Source organism: Rhinolophus sinicus, linkage group LG04 (assembly GCF_036562045.2).
Source record: "Rhinolophus sinicus isolate RSC01 linkage group LG04, ASM3656204v1, whole genome shotgun sequence".
In the NCBI taxonomy this organism is placed as follows: domain Eukaryota; kingdom Metazoa; phylum Chordata; class Mammalia; order Chiroptera; family Rhinolophidae; genus Rhinolophus; species Rhinolophus sinicus.
This window is the reverse complement of record NC_133754.1, coordinates 77,977,410-77,999,226: the sequence shown is the minus strand read 5'-3', so window position 1 is coordinate 77,999,226 and position 21,817 is coordinate 77,977,410. Positions and strand designations below refer to the sequence as shown.

Below are 21,817 nucleotides of genomic sequence, written 5' to 3'. Positions count from 1 at the left end.
ATCTGTAGCTTCCCCAAGAACTAGTCTTTGTAGCAATTGCTGAATAAATTTGTCCCAACAGCCATCCGTTTGTTTCTGAGAGTATTGGAGGCTGTAGGTGAGATTGTGAACTGAAGGGAGGGAGACGCTGATTTTGAGTAACACTTTTGATTGTTACCTACCATGGAGGGTGATTATGAACGTAAAAAAGGCTCACAGCTCCGTAGAGGGAAAAATGGTTTTCTGAAGGCTGATTGGCATTTCCCATTTCCTCACAAACAGAAATGGAGAAAATGGGCTTAATTGTTTAAATGTTGGTTAGCTGTAATGAAGAACCTTAGGTTGAAAAACATATTTAAATCCCAAGAACCCAAGAAATTTTTGAATCTCCATTCCGATAAGCTTTAGCAATACCATCATTATTTAAGTGTGAAACATTGGGGAGTTTTGTTTGTGTGTGTGTGTGTGTGTGTGTGTGTGTGTGTGTGTGTGTGTTAGTTTGAGGAGTGTTTTTAGGAAGGGCATCCTTTTTAACTTCTTTCCATCCCTTAAGTCTCTTAGGTTGTGTTTCTATCTGAAGTACCCCTTAAGGTCTCTTGCAATTATGGAATTTGTTGATCATTTCTGCTTTATTTAGAAAAATGTTAGATTTAAGCATGGAGTTCCCTTTTTATTCTCAAGTTCATTCAGCTTTTATTTTTATGTTTCCTTGCATGCCTCAGTTTCTTTTCTTTTTTTCTTTTTTTCTTTTTCTTAAAGATTTTATTGGGGAAGGGGAACAGGACTTTATTGGGGAACAGTGTGTACTTCCAGGATGTTTTTCCAAGTCAAGTTGCTGTCCTTTCAATCTTAGTTGTGGACTCAGCTCCACGTCCAGTTGCCGTTGCTAGTTTCAGGGGGCGGAGCCCACCATCCCTTGGGGGACTTGAAAAATTGAACTGGCAACCTTCTGGTTGAGAGCCCACTGGCCCTTGTGGGAATCGAACCAGCAGCTTTCGGAGTTAGGAGCATGGAGCTCTAACAGCCTGAGCCACCGGGCCGGCCCCCCTCAGTTACTTTTCATTTCATTTAATCATTTCTTTATCCATTAAGCAATTATTGCCTCATCTGTGATGTTTGAATACTATTTCTTTTGATAGCATAACAATGGAAAAAATACATGGGCTTTGAAATTTTTTAAAAATTTATATTTTCAGATCAATTCTTTGATTTATTCACTATAACTTATGTATTAACTGTTCTTAACCTCAGTTGTTGTTTTTTTCAAATATAAAATGGTTTTAATACTTATCATGAGATTTTAAAGCAGAATATTCTACTATTTAAGAGCTTTTAGAATTTGAGTCATTTATGGTAAGTCATTTAACCTCTCTGCGTGTGTTTCCTCATATATGAATATTATGTACCTCACAGGGCTGTTAAAATCAAATGAAATACTAGAATGTAAATCATTTATTAAAGTGCCTAGCAAATAGAGTTTCTAATTTGCTGTTAAGTATAAAAGAGACAAACAGCAACCCAGACAATATTTTGGATGCTGAAATTTAAAAAAAAAAAAAAACTAACACAAAATTTCTGTCCAACAAATTTACCTTAAAGAGTTAATGGAATTTCTATTTCATTTTTAAAAACTGTAACCTAGTCTCAGAGTGGATATGGCTTAACAAGAAGTTAATATGTTTGGGTTTGGGGTAGAGAGGTTTGCTTTTTAAAATCATGGTGATGAAAGAAAGTAGAGTCTATTGTGATATTTTTCTTCAAGTAATGTCTCAAACGTAATAGTTGTTTATCGAGTTACATTGATTTTCATGTACTTTCAGACAATTCAAATGGAAATTTGGCCTAGGGGAAATCCTAATTCTTTTAAGCTACAAAAGACCAGCTATTTGTTTTTATTCTAATTCTTTCCTACATTGGGAAACAAGATCATTAATGATCACAAAGACATGCTTTGTTTGTTCAGACAAAACATAGACATATAGTGCTCAGCATACCTCTGCTAAATACCATGCTTGCTCTGGGCTGTGGGATGCTGGAGATTAGAAACTGAAACTGAAATACACACAGCTGGGGAGTCACCTGCTAAATGATACGGGGGTAAAAGAGAGAAAGATCAAAACTATACCAGAGTGGACATGCTTAGATTTGTTATTCTGATTCTTTTCTCAGGATAATGGTGAAGAATAACATGTTAGCTGTTAAATTAAAACATAGTTGACAATTTTGAGGGGAAAAATGACCACTCTGATACATACTTCACTTAGATTACAAAGTCAATATTTTTTGTAACTTTTGTAATGTTCCCAAATTGGGAATCATATTCATAATATAATAATATATATTATGGAAGTTCCAAAACTATCTTTTTACCTTTTATTCAAACTTTAGAGTTCCCTCCTAATAGGTGAACATAGGGTAGCACTTACACCTGCAAATGATTGCTCTGGGAGATAATTTGTTTTCACATCTGTTGATGTAATGTAATAGTTAAGACAGGGGTCTCTAGTGCCACATCCCTAGGTCCCTGATGGGCTTTTGATATATTTACTGTGAAACTGGTGAAGCTTAAACATCAAGACCACTCACTTGCACAGGCCCCTTCTAAGATCTCCAAAAGGGACCATAGGTTTATATAGTTGTATGTTAGTATAAAATTTGCAAATCAGTTAATGTCTTTGTTTCTTTCCACTCCATCACACTTTTCCTTGTGTAGGATGGCGGCTGGAGTGATGGTGGCTATTCCCCTTAGCTGAATAGCTAAGGGGAATTTGAGCTGGGGGTGCATTTAGTTTAGATTTAATTGGATATATTTATGAGGTGTGAAATCATTGCTGTATGTGGTTGTTATTGCTAGCCATCCAGGAATATTCCTACCACCCACTGATTCACCTAATGACATGAAAGTACAGGGTCAGAGATTATATGAAGAACTGAATTTGTCCCATGGAGCCCTGCATTAGAGGTAAATAGATAGAGGAGGAGAAATAAGGTTTGAAATGTGCGGAAACAGAAGTAAATCTGTAGAAAATTCTTCTTGTAGTTAGATGTGTTATAAAATGTATGATTAAAACAGAAGTTTTCTCCTATCAAAGATACTTGATAATGGGACTTACACAATTATAAACACCATGATTTTCTCTTTTTTGATGAATATTTTCTGAGGAATTTATCAGGATTCCTGTATTTTTAGGGCACAAACCTGTAGTGATATTACAAAATTTAGTTCATCAGGATGTGAAGTCACATCTGTTACGCATCCCAGTGTATCACTGAATCATGTGACCATGCCAAGAAAATAATTTTTATACAACATGAAGTACTGATATTGACAAAAGTAACATAAAACTCATAATATGACATCACAACAAAAGGGTTAATGAATGTCATCAATTCAAAGAGTATTTAAGATTAGTTTATTACACAATAAAAGTCTTCCCAAATTTAACAGTAATGTCAATAATTACATGACATTACTAATAAATTTTGAAGCCAAATGAAACTTTTCTAACGTATCAATAATGAAAACCATATTAAACAGTCAAATCGAATAAAGCCCAAATTGTTTTTCTATTCCCTCCATAGAAAATATTACAAAATCATTGTCTAACAAAAGAGGCAATCAAATAGTAAATACAGCCCCAAACATATTGGAAATTATTCTTTAAAGACATGTCAGGCGCCTAATTAAAAAATGTGTACATCATTCTGATATCTGTGGTGTTTATCAGCTTAAAAATTATAATGGTGATTTTTTTTCTCATTCTAAATAATTACTCACTTTTGTACCTAATTTCTTATTCATTATTTGGTATTGTTTATCTTAAAGAGTCCCACCCCCCAGATTATATAATTTCAGACCCTACGAAACCTGATCTGCCTCTGTTCTAAGCTCGGTTACTTGATAGCTGTGTGATCTTGGAGAAATCATTTAAGCTCCCTCTTCCTCTGTGTTCTTACCTATGAAGTGGGAATGAAAAATAGTACCTACCTCATAGAGTTGCTGAGACTATCAAATGACTTGAAACCTGTGGCAGAGCACTTAGAGCAGTATCTGGTACAAAGTAAACACCATTTTGATGGTACTCATTGTTATTGTTTTTGTTGCTAGAGGATTTGGTCTGAAATTAATACAAAGTTGGCTGTGACTGTGACTGAGTCTTGTCTATATGGAGAGGAATTAGCCAACAGAAAAGCAGGAATGCATACAGGATGCATACTACTTCCCTCCTCTTCCTGACATACTAACAGTGTGGACGTAGACGCTTCCATTTGTCATGCGCAATGGAGAGTGGGTCATCAGGAATCAGCAGTCGTGTTGAGTGGAAGGAAATTCTGCTAAACTGAGTTGGTCGGCAGTGGAAATCCAAACAGGCTAAAAAAACTTCTCATGAATTGTGCAAAAAAAGAGAACTTCTTAAGATCCTTCCTGCTCTACAGTCCCAGTGACCCTAAGTAATTTGACATGACAGAGAGGATGGTGATTCCTACGAGAACCGTGGACAGCTCCCTTCAGAGGTCATAGAGTATCACCCATGTTCTGAAAACCAGGCTGATTTTTAGACATCTGTTTCTTTCTTTGAGATAACTTAAGTATCCATTTGGGGCCTCTCAATATTATCTTTTTCATTTTAGTCTAATTTATTCAGTTAACAGTTTTATATACAGTACTTTATCCTCTGTAATCCCCTCAGAATTGGTATTTTTTTAAATGAGGTCACTTAATCTCTAAAAATGCAAAACTAGTTTCTCTGACCTTTCTGAATGATGGAGGCCCTATTTTGTTAGGTTGTCAATGCTCTCTCTACTCAATTTCAATATTTTTTTAAGCTATCGCAAAAATAATGTCTATTTTGCTAGTCAGTTTAAGAAAGTTTGCTGGTGTTTGATTTTTGTGAAGTGCTTGGATAGTGGGTGGTATGTTGTTTAGGGAAATGGTAGCTACCGTGTTTCCCCAAAAATAAAACCTAGCCGGACAATCAGCTCTAATGAGTCTTTTGGAGCAAAAATTAATATAAGACCAGGTATTATATTATTATGTTATGTTACCCGGTATATTATATTATATTATATTATATTATATTATCATATAAGGCCCGGTCTTATAGTAAAATAAGACTGGGTCTTATATTAATTTTTGCTCCAAAAGACGCATTAGAGCTAATTGTCCGGCTAGGTCTTATTTTCGGGGAAACACAGTAGCTACTGTGCTGCTTTAATTCATTTATTCTTTCAGTAGTTTTTCTCCTCACTAAGTAAATTGTTCTTTTGTATTCATTTGTTTTTCTTTTCATATACCAGTTTCAGCACACCACGACATGAAGTCATGGTTTTATGTTAGTTGAAGCCAGCATTGCAAGCAATGGCATATCTGAACTTTAAATTAGTCTTTCACTCAGTGTTAATAATATGTTGAGTGAGAGAGTGGTCTGAATTTGAAACTTTAGTAAGTTTAACTTTGTTTCTATCATATTTTATTCTTAAACAATACATGTTAAAGTTTTTGAATTACTCTTAATTTCTACTAACTTTGGCCACCCCTATCCTATAAAGCTTCAGAGGTGTTTTAATGCTGACATTTTTGTGAAGTACCTTGCACATTTATGTTTGTAGCATTCCCATCCTCGCTTATCTTTGTTAACCTGCCTGCACAAGTCACATCATGTCTCAAGAGCCCCCTTAGAATTATATCCTCAGATCAGACAAATCCTCTAGAAAGATTGGATTCAAATCTTTGCATAACTTTTGCATCTGATTTGCTGTGTGACCTTCAGTAAAATCAGAGTCCCCAGGGCCATCTTGATAAATGTACTCTCTTCATATTGATAATTTATTTCCCTGGACATCTCTCTTTACCCCTAAGAATGGGAATAAGTGTAGGCATAAACAACTTTCACTATTGACATTAGGTATTAAGTCCCCATTTTGCTCTGTCCTATCCTTCATGCTGTAATTTATCCTCTCTAAAAAGAGAAGCATGGCCTGAAGCTGCGTGAGAGCTTAAAAATCACATGGTAGCCATGCTACTGAGAGGTAAATTTCAGTGATAGTTGTATTGTTTGGGGAAATGTTGCATGTGTTCTATGCTTTGGAAAAGGGGCATTTTTTTTTTTTAGGACTTCTAAAAATCAATTCTGAATGTAGGCAATTGTTTTGTGGATGAATATATCTGGGTTTAACATATATCGTTCCTTTTAGGTGATTGACACATAGCCTATGAGGATGAGCATTAGGTGTTCTTTAGACTCTGTTTTACATACTTTAGAGTCACATGATAATGAATTCTATACTGTGATGGTTATTTGTGTACGAATTCTCCCTGCAGTCTCCTGTGGTATAACTTGGGTCCCAATAATTATTATAAATTAAGTATATTCCTACTCAGTTTATTGTTAAGTCCTAATGGCTTTAGAAGCAGCTGTGTTCAGAAAAAAAAAAAAAAGGAGAGTTAAAGCCACTGTCATTTTTATCAACGGTGATCAATGTATAAGAAAATGCTAGTTATTTGCATTCAGTTATGATCACTTAGGTGTCATTGAAATATGCCTGATTTCTAGGCTTGATAACCTGGTTCTTTCCTTTCTTACTGTGTTGTTTTTATTTCTCACTATGAACTTAGTGGTTTCCTAGCTAGTCTTTTTCCATCTCTAAAAATAATTTACTGTGTAGGTGCTCTGTGTCTGAGAGAAACTATAATCATTATCCCAAGGAAATTTTTGAATCTGTTAATTTGAATTAAAATATTTTATGCCATGACAGATTGTTAAAATATGAATATACCCATGCCTAGGATTTCTCATTTGCTTCTTTAAACCTCATTTCTCATTTTAAGTCAATTCAAATTGTTTTTTTAAAAACTTATGGAGAGACATGATACTTGAATAAAAGCCAGTTAAATTGTATGTCAATTTTGTATTATATTGTTTTATTAGAAGCCTGTCATTGTGTTCCTCTACTAATATGTTGTACAACATCTTCTTCAGTTTGGAACACCTCATTGATTTGCATCTTTTAAAAAACCATCTAAGACCTTAATTTCCACCAAAATCCAGTATATAGGAGGTTGTAAAGCTCAATTGACTGGATCTACCATTTACAGAAATAAAGATGAAAAACACTCCTTTCAATTCTTGCCAAGTTCATCAGAGCCTTTTATTGAGAAGTTTAGGTCCAAGGCACTTGAGAGTGAAACCAGGTGCAAAATAATATGTTGTCAGCTTTTTTACAATATTAGCTAGGAAGAGAAAGAGTATAACTAATGCCAGGCTATAAATATGTCACATTGTTCCTAAAACTCAAGCCAGCCAGCTAGTGAAGTGTTAATGTGAACTTTAAGTAATTTTCACAAATGCAGAAATTCTTACTACGCTAGTAGAGTAAAAAAAAAATCAGAACTTAGCATTCAGTTTAATGTAAGGTGGAAGAATTAAGCCCACAATTTGAAAGAATATGATTATTCCTTCCCACAATGGTACATTAGTATCTTTTCAATGGCAGAATATATCTCTGTTGTGTCCTAAATATGGCAAGTGGAAAATAGCCTCTTTTCATCATAAAACAGTTCCTTTTTCACCTTCCTGTTTTTAAAATACAAGTTTAGTTATGGGGTTAGTCTATGCAAAAGCCATAACTTTCTCCATTTTCATATTTACTATCCTGTAGTCACAGATTATGGCGTGAGTATATCCAGTCTTTCTACTTTTACTCTTGCTCGTGATGAGTTTGTTGACCCTCTTCTTTTTGAGTGCCTCTTTAGAGAAGCTGGAAAACAGCTGTCTGAAATACGGCTTTTATTTCTGGGATTTAACAGACATGTGCCTTGGATAAATTAAGGAGCAGTCAAAGGAGGTCCATAAATATGAATACTTTGCCAGCTGCTTTTCCATTAAACTCTTTTGGTTGAATGAAATTAGGAAATAATTATGTTGGTGGGGAATCTACTATATCCAAATGTAATATAATGTCTTCCTTTAACAACAGAGCCTAATTTTTTCCTATACACCAAATTAGTTTTCAGGGTAATCTACATTGCAAATGGACCGATTTGCATTAAAACTATGCCTACTTCTTCTGATTTGTCAACACCTCTTTAAAAAAAAAAAAGTCTTTTAACATTAAGCATGGGTGGGTAAGACCATCTGCTCCTGGAGCTTGCCTGCAGCTCTGTCACTTAACACATGGGACAGGTTACAGCTGTTTAATTGTCATGGAGCAGAATGAATATCATTCTATCCAAAATTAATATTTATATATGTATGCATAGAAAGCATGTGGTTAAACATAAGTGATCTAATTGTGAATTAATGGCATTAGGTATTCATTAATTAGTCCCCACATGAACAATGAAGTGTAAAATAATGCTTTTCACATACACTCCAACTCTTGGCTGTTGAGATGGGTCCCGGTAGTGATTATTATGCATGTAAGTGATCCACTCCAAATACATTGGCGGATGCAAGGGGAAAAATCACCATATAGCTTCTGTGAAAAGCCAAGAGAAAACTATGTGGTTATTGCACGTACCCTAACTCTTCCCTGCCCCCAAAAGCATTATCCAGTGAACTGTGACCAGCGTAGGTACAAGCTACATAGTAAAAGCCTGGCTGTGCCATTGAGACTGCATATACCAGCATGTCACCCCCAGTGACTACAACCAGCGACTGGAAATGCTTTTCTCAGCCAAAAGCGGGTTTCCTCCTGCATTTAGGAATGGAGACACACCAACTTAGATCATTCTGCTCCAAAAGTTAGTAATATATATTCCGTCATGTCTGCTTAGCACGTCTCATAATGAAAAATACAGTGAAAATTTTCAGCAAAATCACAATATAAGGATAGAAATATGCATGTAAAATAATTTAAATGTCTTAGTTTCCAAGTACATACTATAAAAGTGACTTGTATTTCTGAATTTTTAAGCAGATCATATGACTATATGTACAGATATTTATACTTCTTTAGAAAATATTAATTTACCGGGTTCAAATAAAATTACTAAGTAGGGAAAACAAAATATATAAGGGCAAGTTGTCATGTGTTCTTTACTTCAAAAAGCAGAATCACATTTTGATTGGGAATTGTGCGTCTACACCCGCAGAGGGTTTATGTGAGACAAGGAATAAGAAAACTTCCAGACACAAAAATAGAGTTGTCCCCACTCTGGGAACTAGACAGTTTATGGAAAGAATATTCCCATTAAAGGGAATGTATCCTGAGGCAGAGCATGAGGCGGCTTATCCTGGCATTACCCAGACAGACCGTATTCATGGCTTACGAAAACAAATCCTTGACGGTCCCAAGCTCCTTTGCTTAGTCAGATTCTTCCTGACTTTATAATCTCTTAATAGATACCAGCTATTTTATGAGTCTGTCCTTTTTAAACTATCTTTATTAATATAACCTAATGTTTGTGAATGTTTGCTATGTGCTAAGGCACAGTGCAAAGTTCTCTGCCCACATTATTTTATTAAATCCTCACAACCGCCTTATCAGGTAACAGCTGTTACAATCTCCATTGAGGGAACCCAGGCTCAGAGAGGGTACATACTTTTTTTATGGATGCACAGCTAGTAAGTAATGGAACCAGAACCCAAACCCCTTGTGAGCCATCCCCAAGCCATTACTCATAAGCGCTAAGCAATGTTGCCTCCTAAATTACCTTTAAATTGTTTTGTGCATGTGTGTCTAGTGGAATAGGGGAAAGTTACTTTTTTCCAGCAATAAAGAGAAATTAATATCTATGTACCTATCACAAAAGATTGAAGTGTCATAGAAATGGATCCAGTAATAATGATGTCAGTGATGTCTCAATAATGATATAGCACTTTTTTTTTTTTCAGGAAAATTTGAATTATAGCTAGTAACAGGACTCATAGTTTGCCAAAATAAAAATAACAGTTACAACAACCAAAAAAAAGAGTTTGAGGAAAATCAGTTTATACTATGAAGTATTTAAGACAGTTGTAAGCTGTTAATTGAAAATTCTACATAGCACCTTCCAAATTTTAAATTTACTTTGGTTTTTTTTGTCAGCTGAAATTAGTAGGCTGAATACCATGTACAGACATTGACCACTGAAAAATACGGAAAGTGGGTCAATGACTTGTATAACCACTCTCAGCCCGTGAAAAATGCTCAGAGAAGTGTAGTGCCCAAAATACAAGTGGTAAACATCTGTACATACTGTCTCTCAAGCACAAATAAAAAAAAATTACTCTCTGTGCAAATCACCTTTGAAAAGAGCCTTTTTCTCTATGATTTTCCCAAAATAAATGACAGTTTATCTTAGGTGAGTTAAAAGGATCGTTTAATTTTATTCATTATTTTCCCTGGCATCTCCAAGAAAACTAATATGGGAAAACCCCCAGTATTCGTATATTTTACATACTTATTTATAAGTCGTATTCTATACATTTTTCTTCAATATTAAATTTTATGAACACACCAAAGTAATAATCATAGGTAAGAAATTATACTTGTTGATAGTGACCACCTCAGTAGATCATTTTTATGGTTTCCTGCCATGTGAATTGTTAGCACTACACAGACACCACTTCAATAGTTGTTATAACCAAATGCATTGTATCAAAACATCAAAGATCCAAATCTTCATTTAGCATAAAAATTATTCATGTTATAACTCTTACTCGTTAATGTTAAGAGCAGTCATTGGCTCATTTAGTTCTCAAATTGGGGTACTGAAATAAGCCTGATTTTTTCAAATCCAGGAAATCCTAAGACAATGTGTCTTTGCTTATGTCATTCAGTATACTCAAACAAGGAGTAAAAATCTGAAGGAGACATGGGTTACTAACATGTTGATGTGTGTGGTCCAGGGGATGAAATCATGCCATGTGCAAAGACTACCACAAACGCATGTATCACACGCCAGACAATAGTCATCTCTTTCCACAGGCTGTGCACATGGCAGCGTCAGCAAGTGTGCTGTCTGCATGGAGTGTTCCACTGTTACTCCCATTATGTAGATGTAGTCTACAGCAAGGCGTGAAATTCTAAACCGAACGAAAATACCAAATATTATTCTACCAGTTGTCTGTTCAAAGCTCTGCAGCTTATAATGACACTGTTTCAGCAGTGCTGACTTTATAAAAATTTGGTTATCTCAAAGCACCTTTTCCGTAGAATACAGATATTCCTGGGCTGACTTAAATCAGGAAAAATAGTCTTTCATTCTTTTGGAATGTCTTGCTATAAATAATGTTCCAAACTGAGGTATTTTGCTGGGGTAGGTGCATGTAAGAAGCAATAATGTATTTGTACAGATAATTTTTACACCAAATTTCCAAACTCTAAAAAGAATAAAATCTGCAAACTTTCAAAAACAATTTATTTGATGCAGGTTTTCAAAAAGTATTGCCAATTTTAGAGCAGCAGAAACTCTTTAAAGCACATGTGTGTTTGCACACACACGTGTGCATGACACACACACACAAATTGTTTTTCTTTAGTGGTACAGCCTCACTACTAGTTTTTAAAGTTCAATTTAATTGACACTCCTAAATAGGATAAAATATTTGCGATGTTTTAGCCTAATCTTCGAATTCTATGGTGAGGAGAACATTTTAAGGGGCCTGAGTAAATTGCTTTATGGCTTTTAAAATTATGTCACTGTCATAATCCTTTATGACAGGGTAATCAGTAATAAAGCAGTGCAGTGTGTACCAATTAAGGAACATCAAATCAATGGGTATGCAGTTTGCATGCTAATTTAGACAGTTGCTGATTGGAATGAATAGATTTAATACGTACTTATTTGCAGACGGTAGCTATTCTGTCATCCTACAGGAACCGGTACATGAATAATCTAAGAATGATACCTACTTACAACTTTAATGAGATACTAATGTGAATCATTTTTTTAAAGTCTGTTATAGAACATGAAACACACTATGCTAAATAAAAATTTGTCCTCGACTTCAAGGACTTTTCAATCATAGCCATAGTGAAGAATATATCTATATTATGTACTCATCTGATTGAATTATCCTCTTTTGAAGATGGGCCTCTACGCTTTTATGGTTGTAATTACACTGAAAAATACAGAGGGTGCCAAAAAAAATGTATACACATTTTAAGAAAGGAAGAAAAAGTATTAAAATTGTAATACTCAATATACCCGTATACTGATAACAAAAGATGAATACAAGTCACGTTTGACTTCTGCAGTTACAAGAGGTGCTCAAAGTGGTTACCATCAGCATTATTTTAATACAGTTTTTTTCTTTCTTAAAATGTGTATACAGTTTTTTGGCACCCTCTGTATTTTCACCATTCTGGATTCTGCATTATTTGCCTGTGTCTGAGCTATACCCTGGAGTCAATTCAGTAGCCCAGTGAAAATACTGTACTATTTAATATGCGCCAACCAAACACATTGTCGACAGCAGAAACAATTCATAACTATACACATCAGCAGCTATGTGTACATAGTCGTAGAATTTGTATTTTTCCCTTGTGAGCTGCCTCATATATATGTGTGTATATATATATATATATATATATATATATATATATATAACCAACTTGGTTTGCCAAGTCGTTCGTTTCTTCTCTGTGTTTTTAAACATCAGTTTGACAGTAAAAGGAAAGCAAATTTTGGAATTAATCCTACTCCATATATACTTCCAAATCTCCCAGTCCCTCCCCAAAGCAGGCACATACCTGCGTTTGACCTCATTTTTAATTGAGCAGCCTTCTGGGGACTACTACTCAGCAGATATTTCTTGTACAACAGTTATACATCCACGGAATTGCTTCTGTTCTTTGATTTTTCAAACTCATTTGTTTTCATTTTTCCTGGGTTTATCGTTCAGTTTTAATATCTTGCCAATTGGTTTTCCAAACTATGAGCTTTTAGAACCCATTACAGCAGTTCTTATAAAGCTTTCTGTACATAAAGTAATCTCATTTATCAGGCTGTGTCAACAGATTAATATTTCAGGTTAGTTTGGATTTTAATCTTACTTCCTGGCGTCTCCCTTTGTTTGTCAATGTTGAATTAAGGATTTCCATATTTTTTCATTCAAATAAGTTCACTGACCAAGCCAAAAACAGATGATGCTGCTAGTCTACCTTACCCAGGTACACAATTCTGGTTCTGCTGAGTTGTAAATACAACTTATTTGTTAGGTATATGGACTTTGGTCTCAGACAACCTGCTTAGAATTTCAGCTTTGTCACTTGTTATCATTTTGCCCTTGAGAAAGTTATTTAATGTCCTTGTGGGGGCAGAGCCCCAGAAAGTAGTTTACAGGCTCTCGGCCTCACGTGGAGGGGTGCTGGCTCGGGTAGTAGATGGCCATCAGCTGGGGCTGGTCGGCCGTCAGCTGTAGCCATTGAGCCATTAGCCACTAATATAACTGCTGCGGCTATGAAGGAGAGGAGAGTGAAAGAGAGTCGTTGGTGGGTTGCAGACAAAACGGACAGCAGGTCGCACGTCCAGTGAACCCAGCCTCCAGTGAGACCGTAGTGGTATGACTCCCCTACCTATGGCTCCGTGGGTGTTCCTTTTTGGCCTCACCATATCCTGCGTTCTTGTATGGGGAGCGGGAGCAGAGACCCCACAGGCCTCCCTGCACGACAGTCCTGTGCCTCAATTTCTTCATTTGTGAAGTACCCCATAGAGTGGTGAAAGTTAATCAGCTAGATCCTGTAAAATGCTTTGCTTAGTTTTCGGCACATAGTAACAGACAGTAAATGGTATTATTGTTGATACTACTTTATATAGTTGGGATAGATGCATTGGGCGAGGGAAGATGGGCAGATGGGTGAAGGAGAGAGGAAGGATATTGTAAATGAGGTACTGCTCACATTTGCTTCTTTCTCAAAAGGTAGCCTCTATTACTCATAGAATGTCTTCAAAAGCTGCAAACACACGTAGGACATACTGGGACCACCATAGTAAGTACATTTAATCGTTCTATTCAGCAAATATTAAGAATCTCTTATGAGCCAAGCAATGAAAATACAGTGATTGGTAAGGCCGTGGAGTTTTCATGTCTAGTGGGAAAGATTTATGTATTAGGTCCCATATGTCTATCCATCATGAAAGTCATGTGTTTTCATGGAATCTCTGAAACGAAATGATCCAAACTAGGTCTTGATTCTTCTTTTACATTTACCCTGATGTTCATACTCCTCTGAGAAGCATTCAGGGGAAGGGAGGGAGAATCAGATAACAAAAGGAAATAGCGGGAGAAGGGCTGCCCGTAATTTTGAAAGATAGGTAGATGAAGCAACATGTAGGTAAAATTTCCAAAACGATGCTCTTCCTCCCTGTAACGTTTAAATGGTACGACGAGACTGTGTTTGCGCAAGGTTCCTCCTAAGGGGCCTTAGAACCCCGGTCCATTACTAAAGGGTCCACCTCCATCCATCTTCCCCAAAACACAAAGTGGGAAATGTGGTAAATAGGGACCTTGAAAAGAGAAAGAATTCATGTGAAAAAGAAGCACTTAGAGGGGAGTATGTGAAAAGGATACAGTACTTGTCATTTGCTTTGGTGATATTGGACATTTATGGGCTAATTATGTAATAAAAATATTTTTGATAAGCCAAACCTTTCTCCCCTGCCTAGTATTTCTCTGAGTCTTTGTTTGCCCACCTGTACTAGTAAGTAGACCAAGGACCCGCAATGCATGGGCTTGATACCTGAGTAGGTGTTTCATTTATGTTTCAGGGATGACTGTGTTTCTGAATGTGTTTTGAAAGAGAGACAATTAAGGCCAAGAATTAGCCCTGGCCTTTAAAAGACTCTCACCTACATTCTGCCCTTTAAGGTAGACGCACCTGATAGTTTCCCGAGGAAGCTATATAGAAGACATCTAAAAGCTGGTAGTAATACCCTGCCATTTTGGGGAAAGAAGTAGCTGCTTAAATTCATGTTAGATCAGGAATGTTTGCATAGTATCTGCAATCCTTTCATCAATTTCTTCTACTGAAAAAAAATTTTTTTGTTGTTTCTAAATCTCCAAGAAGAGGCATTATGACGTAGTGGTTAAGAGCTAGCTCTGGAGCCAGACAGCCTAGATTGCTAGCCAAGGGTCTTGCACAAATTACCTGTCTCTCCTCTTCTCAGTTTCTTTATCTGTATTTACTGTAGCAACTATTTTTACATCATAGCGCTGTGGTGAAGATTGAATGAAAGAATAATATAAAGCACTTAGGGCAGTACGACCTCACACAAAGTAGGCCTCTGTTCTCTTCAGGGAGCAAGGCTGGGATCCTAGTACTTCAGGAGTATCCCCTGAATTATGCTGAACCTGGTCTGAACCAGGGAAAAGAGATCTGGGCCAGAGCTAGAAATTTGGGGATCATTAAGACATCAGCCAGGTGTTCATAATCTGCAAGTTATGGAACGAGAGCTCATGGAAGAGCCGAAATCATAGGCAGCATTCCGTGTTTGTGAGCATGCGTGCATTGTTTCTGGAGGGAGACTCCATCTCTCACCATTTTTCTCAGAGATCTGAGACCCCCAAAAGATTAAGCATCACTATCTTACAGGAAATACAGTAACCTACTCTATGGTCCACATGGGTCTTCTTAAAAGATAAATAATTGAAACTCCAGGGAAAGTATTTTATGAATACAACATTTTACTGGAAAATAGTTTTTAAAGGGCTCCATTTTATATGTCTAGTACTCATTTTTATAAGTTTTCTTCTATAAAAGAAATGTAAAACTTCTTAGTAGATCTAATAGGAATGACTCCTTCAGTGTCAGAACACACTCGTTAGTTTTCGAAGTAATTTTGTACCACTTAATGTGCATTTCAGCATTTGTTAGGCATATTAATTTTTAAATATTCTGTATTATTTTTACAATTATTGTTTCTAATGGCTTCTTACAACATGTCTGCATTTTTCTGATTATTTCCTACAGTGGCTTATATAATGTTTTTATTCTTGCAATTATTATTTTTAATAATTATTTGAACCTCATATGTCAACATCTCCCTTTAACTGCTTCATTATTTAGAACCAGGCTTCTGTGGTATTGCCAGAAATTTTACTCTTCAAGGCCAAGATATATGGTTGTTTTTCCCTCTTTCTGTCGTAGTTTTAAACTATCAGCCTCAAAATTATCTCCTGTGATATAAAATGCAAATGACAAACCTTGGTAACTTTTTTCAGTACAAATATTTTTCTTACTGTTGGTTTTAGTTTTTTGCAAAACTTGTGTGTTAATTATTTTTAATGTTTAAAGTGTTGTGTAAATTTTGAACTGCTGTATATTTTAAATGTATTTTCCAATTTCAGCTTCACTTTCGATGTTCTCTTGACTCAGTGACAAACCTACCTTAACCTGTAATCAATCCACTGTTTTAAATAATTAATTCTGTTTGCTAAAATAATGGGATTAGCTAGATTAGACATAATTTATTCCTATTTTAAAACTACTAGTCCAGATCAGAATTACTTATTTTGATTGTGTTAACTGAAGTGGACCTGATGTGAAAGCAAGTGTCTCACACTCCAGATATGATCAGTTTAATTTTTGTAAACTAAGAATTTTCTTAAAAATACTACCATCTCAATCAAAAACTCAAGAATTTCTTATGAGCTATTAATGCATGGGCTCCACTAGATTACATAACGTTTAGAAGGAATTATTAAGAAATTCTATGACTGATAATATTACATAATATATTTTTATTTTTATGTTTGGAAATGAAATTATTTTTATTAAATTATAATTTCAGACTAGTGCCTAACACTGTTTCCTCCTCACATTAATTTCTCCTGTAATATATTGTCAGTTAGCTATAAACACGCTTATTTTTAAATGCGATTCAGAAACCTCTAATGGAATCCTGTGGCAAAGTGAAGAATCCTTTTCGGTACACACTACAGATGTGTCAAAACCATTTATGGTTTTGTTCATGCTCATGACAGAACTACCAGACTTGAGTGGCTCCACTGAAAGTTATAGTTTAAATCATTCTGCTGAGAGTTCTGCTATCACTTGCATCTGTCAGTAATGAAAAAAATCAACATAAGTATCTTTGAAAAGCAATTTTAGATCATTAAAGATGTATGAATTTTGACAAAGAAAGAAGATTTGAGGCTTATTAAGAATATGTTAGGTCTGTACATTGAGTGAAGGGAGAGAGGTATTTATGCCCCTGCTCAAGAGGCAAGGTGTAGCCTAATTGTAACTTCATGAAAGATTAAATGGACAGATACAGTGAAAGACTGAGTCTTAACCTTGTCTGCTCCTACAAAGCTTTTGTGAGGAAAAAAAGCCTTTTCCCGTATGAATCCTGAAAAGAAACAGGATCTTAGAACAGCTCACATTTCTTAATGGACTACACATATGATACATTATTGTCCATCTGACAGGTAGTTAAGGGCTACTGGGTACTCATTTTTTACAGAACTTACACATGCCTTTTTCATAATATATTAAATTTTTTCCATTTGCTCAAGGATTCTCAATTTCATTCTTTTTTTCTTTTCCTGTTTACCGTTAAAGTTTGACAATTTGTAAATATGCAAGTAACTCAGGAGAGAAGGTGAACAAAGCAGAACTTCTGTGGGTTTCTCTCTCAGGTTGAAGAAAGACAGCATCAGAACATATATAAATGGTTCTTCCAGGCCTTCTGTGGTGTCCTTTTTGCCCTTCCACTATGTAACCCTTATGAAACGACTTTGTTAAAAACAAACTTTTGAAAAATAGAATTATTTTCTCACCCTCCCCCCCTCAAAAAAAATAAATTTGATTATTTGTAGATCTCATAGTTGTAAATTTCCAAAATTCTTTAGCAATAAAGAATCGATTCCATTTGTTCTACTTAGCTATTAAAGTATAATCTTAAGAAGCATCAGAGTGGGCGCATTCTAAATAATCTGTGAAAGGTCGTGTCAGTTGACCTGCATATGTTTTTGAAAATGCTGAGTATTTCCTGGAGTCATGACTACATTTGCTAAAACGTGAATATATTGCATTTTTAGAAGCTATGAAGTGCATCTCTGTCGTGTGATGTGAGTCTTATGTCAGCTGCAACGACTCGATTTGCATGTAAATTCTGAAAATTTTCTTGTCCCTTGTGACACTTCTGAAATGTCTGTCTGTTCTTTTTTCCTTTTTAATCTCTCAAGCTCACTATTTGGATAAGATAGTTAAAGGTACTGTATACTTGCTCTTTGTTGACATATCTACATATATATATAAAACCATGTATCAGATTGTACTAGGTATGAAAATAGACTGTTTTTCATGCATATTTTTGTAAATTATAAATCAGGCTTACATTATGTGAAATGCCTTGGATTTAAAGTATTGAGACTTAAATGTCTGTGTCTCATTTTTATAATTTTGGGTTATCACAGATTTCATTCCTTTGTAAAAGGGCTTCACCGGAACCAAAAAACTGAAGATAACAGTACATTTGCTGTTTTTTGTTTCTTTATTATTTTTTGGTTCTGTTTTAAGATCTTCATTGTTGGCAATTCAGTTAATGAGCTTTAAATTCGAAATTAAAGGATCACAATTGTTCACTTTCTTATCATAGACTAAAAAAATTGCCAATCTAAAGAAGATTCTGGTTAACATGTTGAGAGAAATCTCATTTATCTTTATGGAAACTTCTTTGGCTTTTTCTAAATGTTTCAAAATGTATGTGCTATCATAATTTGTTTTGCGATTTTCTAAAAAACTGCAAAATATTGTGCATTTTGTAAAACAGAAACCATAACACTGCTCAGCAGAAAACAGCAGATTCTCATGTCTTCAGTTATCGTAGAAATAGGTGAAAAATATTTTTTCAGAAAATTCCCTTTCCCTCTCCTCAGATTTCCTATTTTCTATTCTTTGTTTGTGCTTTTCATTAGAATATGAAAATATTCATGGCAATATCCAGGCTTTCGTATAATAACTCATGTGCGCACACAGTCAGCTGCTGCACCTCTGTGTCGGGGGGGCACCTAAATCTTTCTTTTTCGTTAAAAACAAAACAAAAGCATCCATAAAGAAAATTCACCTTTTATATATTGAATAATCTAGAAATGCAGACAGTAATTGTCTGAAAGAAGCAGCAAAATTAATCTCATCCTGACCTGATGGTATCCATAAGTATAATTTTATTATACCCTGCCACAAGAGACTGTCAAAATATTCTTCTTTCTGTTCACGCTCATCTTAAGAGACAAAACGTCTCTTTGAGATATTTTCATTTCAAGTTTTGCAGTGGAGGAGGAGGGGAAGCCAATATGTGAATAATTCTATTAATAGAGACTTAAAATAACCATCTTTAAACAGATTGTTCCCTTAAATTTTGTCACCAAAACAAGAGTAGCATTCTAATTATGAGAAAATGTATAACGAACCCCAATTGCTGTAGCAAGTATTTTTACCAATATATATTTCATACCAAATTATAAAACATTCTGTCCAAAGAAATCTGATTAATAGCCAATTATTCTTACAATTTTAGAGCATTTATATCCTTGTTTCTGTCAATGTCATATCAAACTCATAGACAAGAACACCAGAATCTACTTATGTGTCATTCTCATAAACAGATCATGTTGGCTGCATGCCAGATATCATCAGTAGGAAGTGGCAAAAATTGTTTTTTGTTTTTTTTAATGTCATGTTAGACTGAAACAACTATAGATTTTGGATATATTAAATTATTTTAATTGTTTCCCAAATTTTCCCTCCTTGCCCATAAAAGCAGACAAGATAGGATATAAAGGTAACAGCATAAAAGCCTTAGGGAGATTGTCACAAAATATCACTCTTCGCTATCTGTCTTGAAGCACGTCACTACCGTGTTTTTGTTCAGTCTATCAGTGTTTTATTGTGGTCCTTATGGTATTTCATTTTGTCCGTCCTAAGTAATCAAATATGCACAGCTATTACATTTAGTTGGAAATCCTGTTGGTCCTGTCCCATCCGTATGCAGCCTGAATCCTAATGTTTGTTAGAATAGATGCTAAGCTGCTTCACTATTTCCTGGGCTTTGCTTACTCTGTGACAAGGAATGTACTCTTGGCATAAAGTATAGTCATTAATGCTGGCCTATACTTTGTGCAATTATTTAATGCACTGTAATTTCACATGAATATACGGCAACTCTGAGGCCAGATAAAATTAATGTTCTGTTTTTAACATCCTTCATATCCTCATCCCCACTTTCATGCTTTTGAACTCAGAGGGAATTTTTTAAAGCAACAAGGTGCTTTAAGAAGGTATGTCCTAATGAGTGACCAGTACTGTTTACCACAGATTAAAAATCTATACCAGGGATTCTGAAATTATCTTGAGATGCTTTTTCACACTGTACAATCAACCAATCGACCTTGTTGCTTTGCTAAAGAAAAAAATTTAAGTTAATTTTGTCTGGCCTGCAGCTGTTTAGTGGGTTGTTGCATATATTTCTGTCCTGCCCAGGTAAGTGGTGTCTCAAGGGTCAGGCCAATCAAAGATGCCACTTGGATAAGAATTAGAGTCCTTGGATAACGTTGCTGGTTCTATCCATGTGCAATTACAGTATTTGTGCTGTTTATAAAGGCCTGTTCCCACTCAGTGTCCCTTATCTGTTTGTTTTAGATGCGAAAGCTTTCAATACTCAAATCCCTTGTTTTCCTTCTTTGTCTCTTTTGACAGAGGGTTGTCCCGGTCTGTGCAACAGCAACGGAAGATGTACACTGGACCAAAATGGCTGGCATTGTGTTTGCCAGCCAGGGTGGAGAGGAGCAGGATGTGATGTGGCCATGGAGACTCTGTGCACAGATAGCAAAGACAACGAAGGAGGTAGGAAAGGCTGAGCGTGAAAACAAGTGTGTGCCGGACCACAGGTTTAGAATGTACAATGAGTACTTAGTTATCTGTTGCCAAAAAATCTGATCCCCATAGATAAGATTGGTTGAAAAATGGATGAGCACTGGTAGAGTGATTTTGCTCCCCAGTTTCCCTGAAACAAATGTGATATTATTATCGTTCAGGGAAAAGACAGGGTAACCAAGCTACCGTATAATGTACGTTGTTCTCCGTCCTTTTCCTAATCTCTAGGTGACGACTGTCCTCACCACTGTATTTAGGGCCCTGTGAGTTGGAAGCTCTAAAGCAGTATTTTAATAACTAAACAACCCAAAAGATGCAAGGCATTTTCCGAGCTCTTCTGATGAAAGGCATAGATGACAAAATAAAACAGTGACAGAAAACAGTCCCCTTTGAAGCTGTACTTCCAGTGTCTTTTTATCCTTAACGTTACACCCTATTAAAAAGGTTGTGTGATATGCCACCCAACGTAAGCCCTGGGTTAGGAAATACTTATTTTCCCTGTTGTGCACATCCTTCTTGCCACTGTATTTTAATTTCAGACAATGGAGAATGACAGTTGGCGACTACTCCTGCAGTGATGGAGTAGTTGGTCCTGATAGCTTTCCATTTGGGATGCCTTTAGAACTGAGTTTTTAGAAAGGATTTCGTCTCCATCTGGGCCTCTGTGGTCACTTGCTCTGTGGTTAGGATGTGTTTCCCTACCCCCTCTTTCATTCCACCTGCTCTTTCGGGAATGTCCACATGGGCAATAGAATGTTGGTTAAGAGTGCAGGTTAGAGAGTCAGACAGATTTTCACTCCAGCTCGCAGTGCTTATGTGATGTTACAAGAAGATTCTGATCTCTTTGAACTTCAGTTGCTTCACCTGTAAAATAGGAACACATGAGGTTTTGAAAGGAATAAATGAGAGAACATATATAAAGTACTTAGCATAACACCAGGCACATAGTATGTTGTATGTAGCAGCAATTATTATCCAATTTTCCTTCTTTTGCTTTCAAAAATAGTCATTTGACTGATTGCAGTTCATAGAA

The 21,817-nt window shown here is 35.7% G+C and overlaps 1 protein-coding gene across 18 annotated transcripts in view; it reads left to right on the top strand.

The window, feature by feature from the left end:
* TENM3 (teneurin transmembrane protein 3) overlaps nt 1–21,817 on the top strand; it is a 2,352,866-nt gene that overhangs the window by 2,251,621 nt on the left and 79,428 nt on the right. For 8 of the 18 annotated variants that reach the window (XM_074329880.1, XM_074329874.1, XM_074329873.1 and 5 more), the window contains 3 exons: nt 18,096–18,122; nt 19,673–19,693; nt 20,608–20,754. In XM_074329880.1, coding sequence (XP_074185981.1) covers nt 18,096–18,122; nt 19,673–19,693; nt 20,608–20,754 — 195 coding nt within the window. The remainder of the gene's footprint in view (nt 1–18,095; nt 18,123–19,672; nt 19,694–20,607; nt 20,755–21,817) is intronic. The other 10 variants (XM_074329882.1, XM_074329881.1, XM_074329879.1 and 7 more) reach the window with 3 other exon arrangements.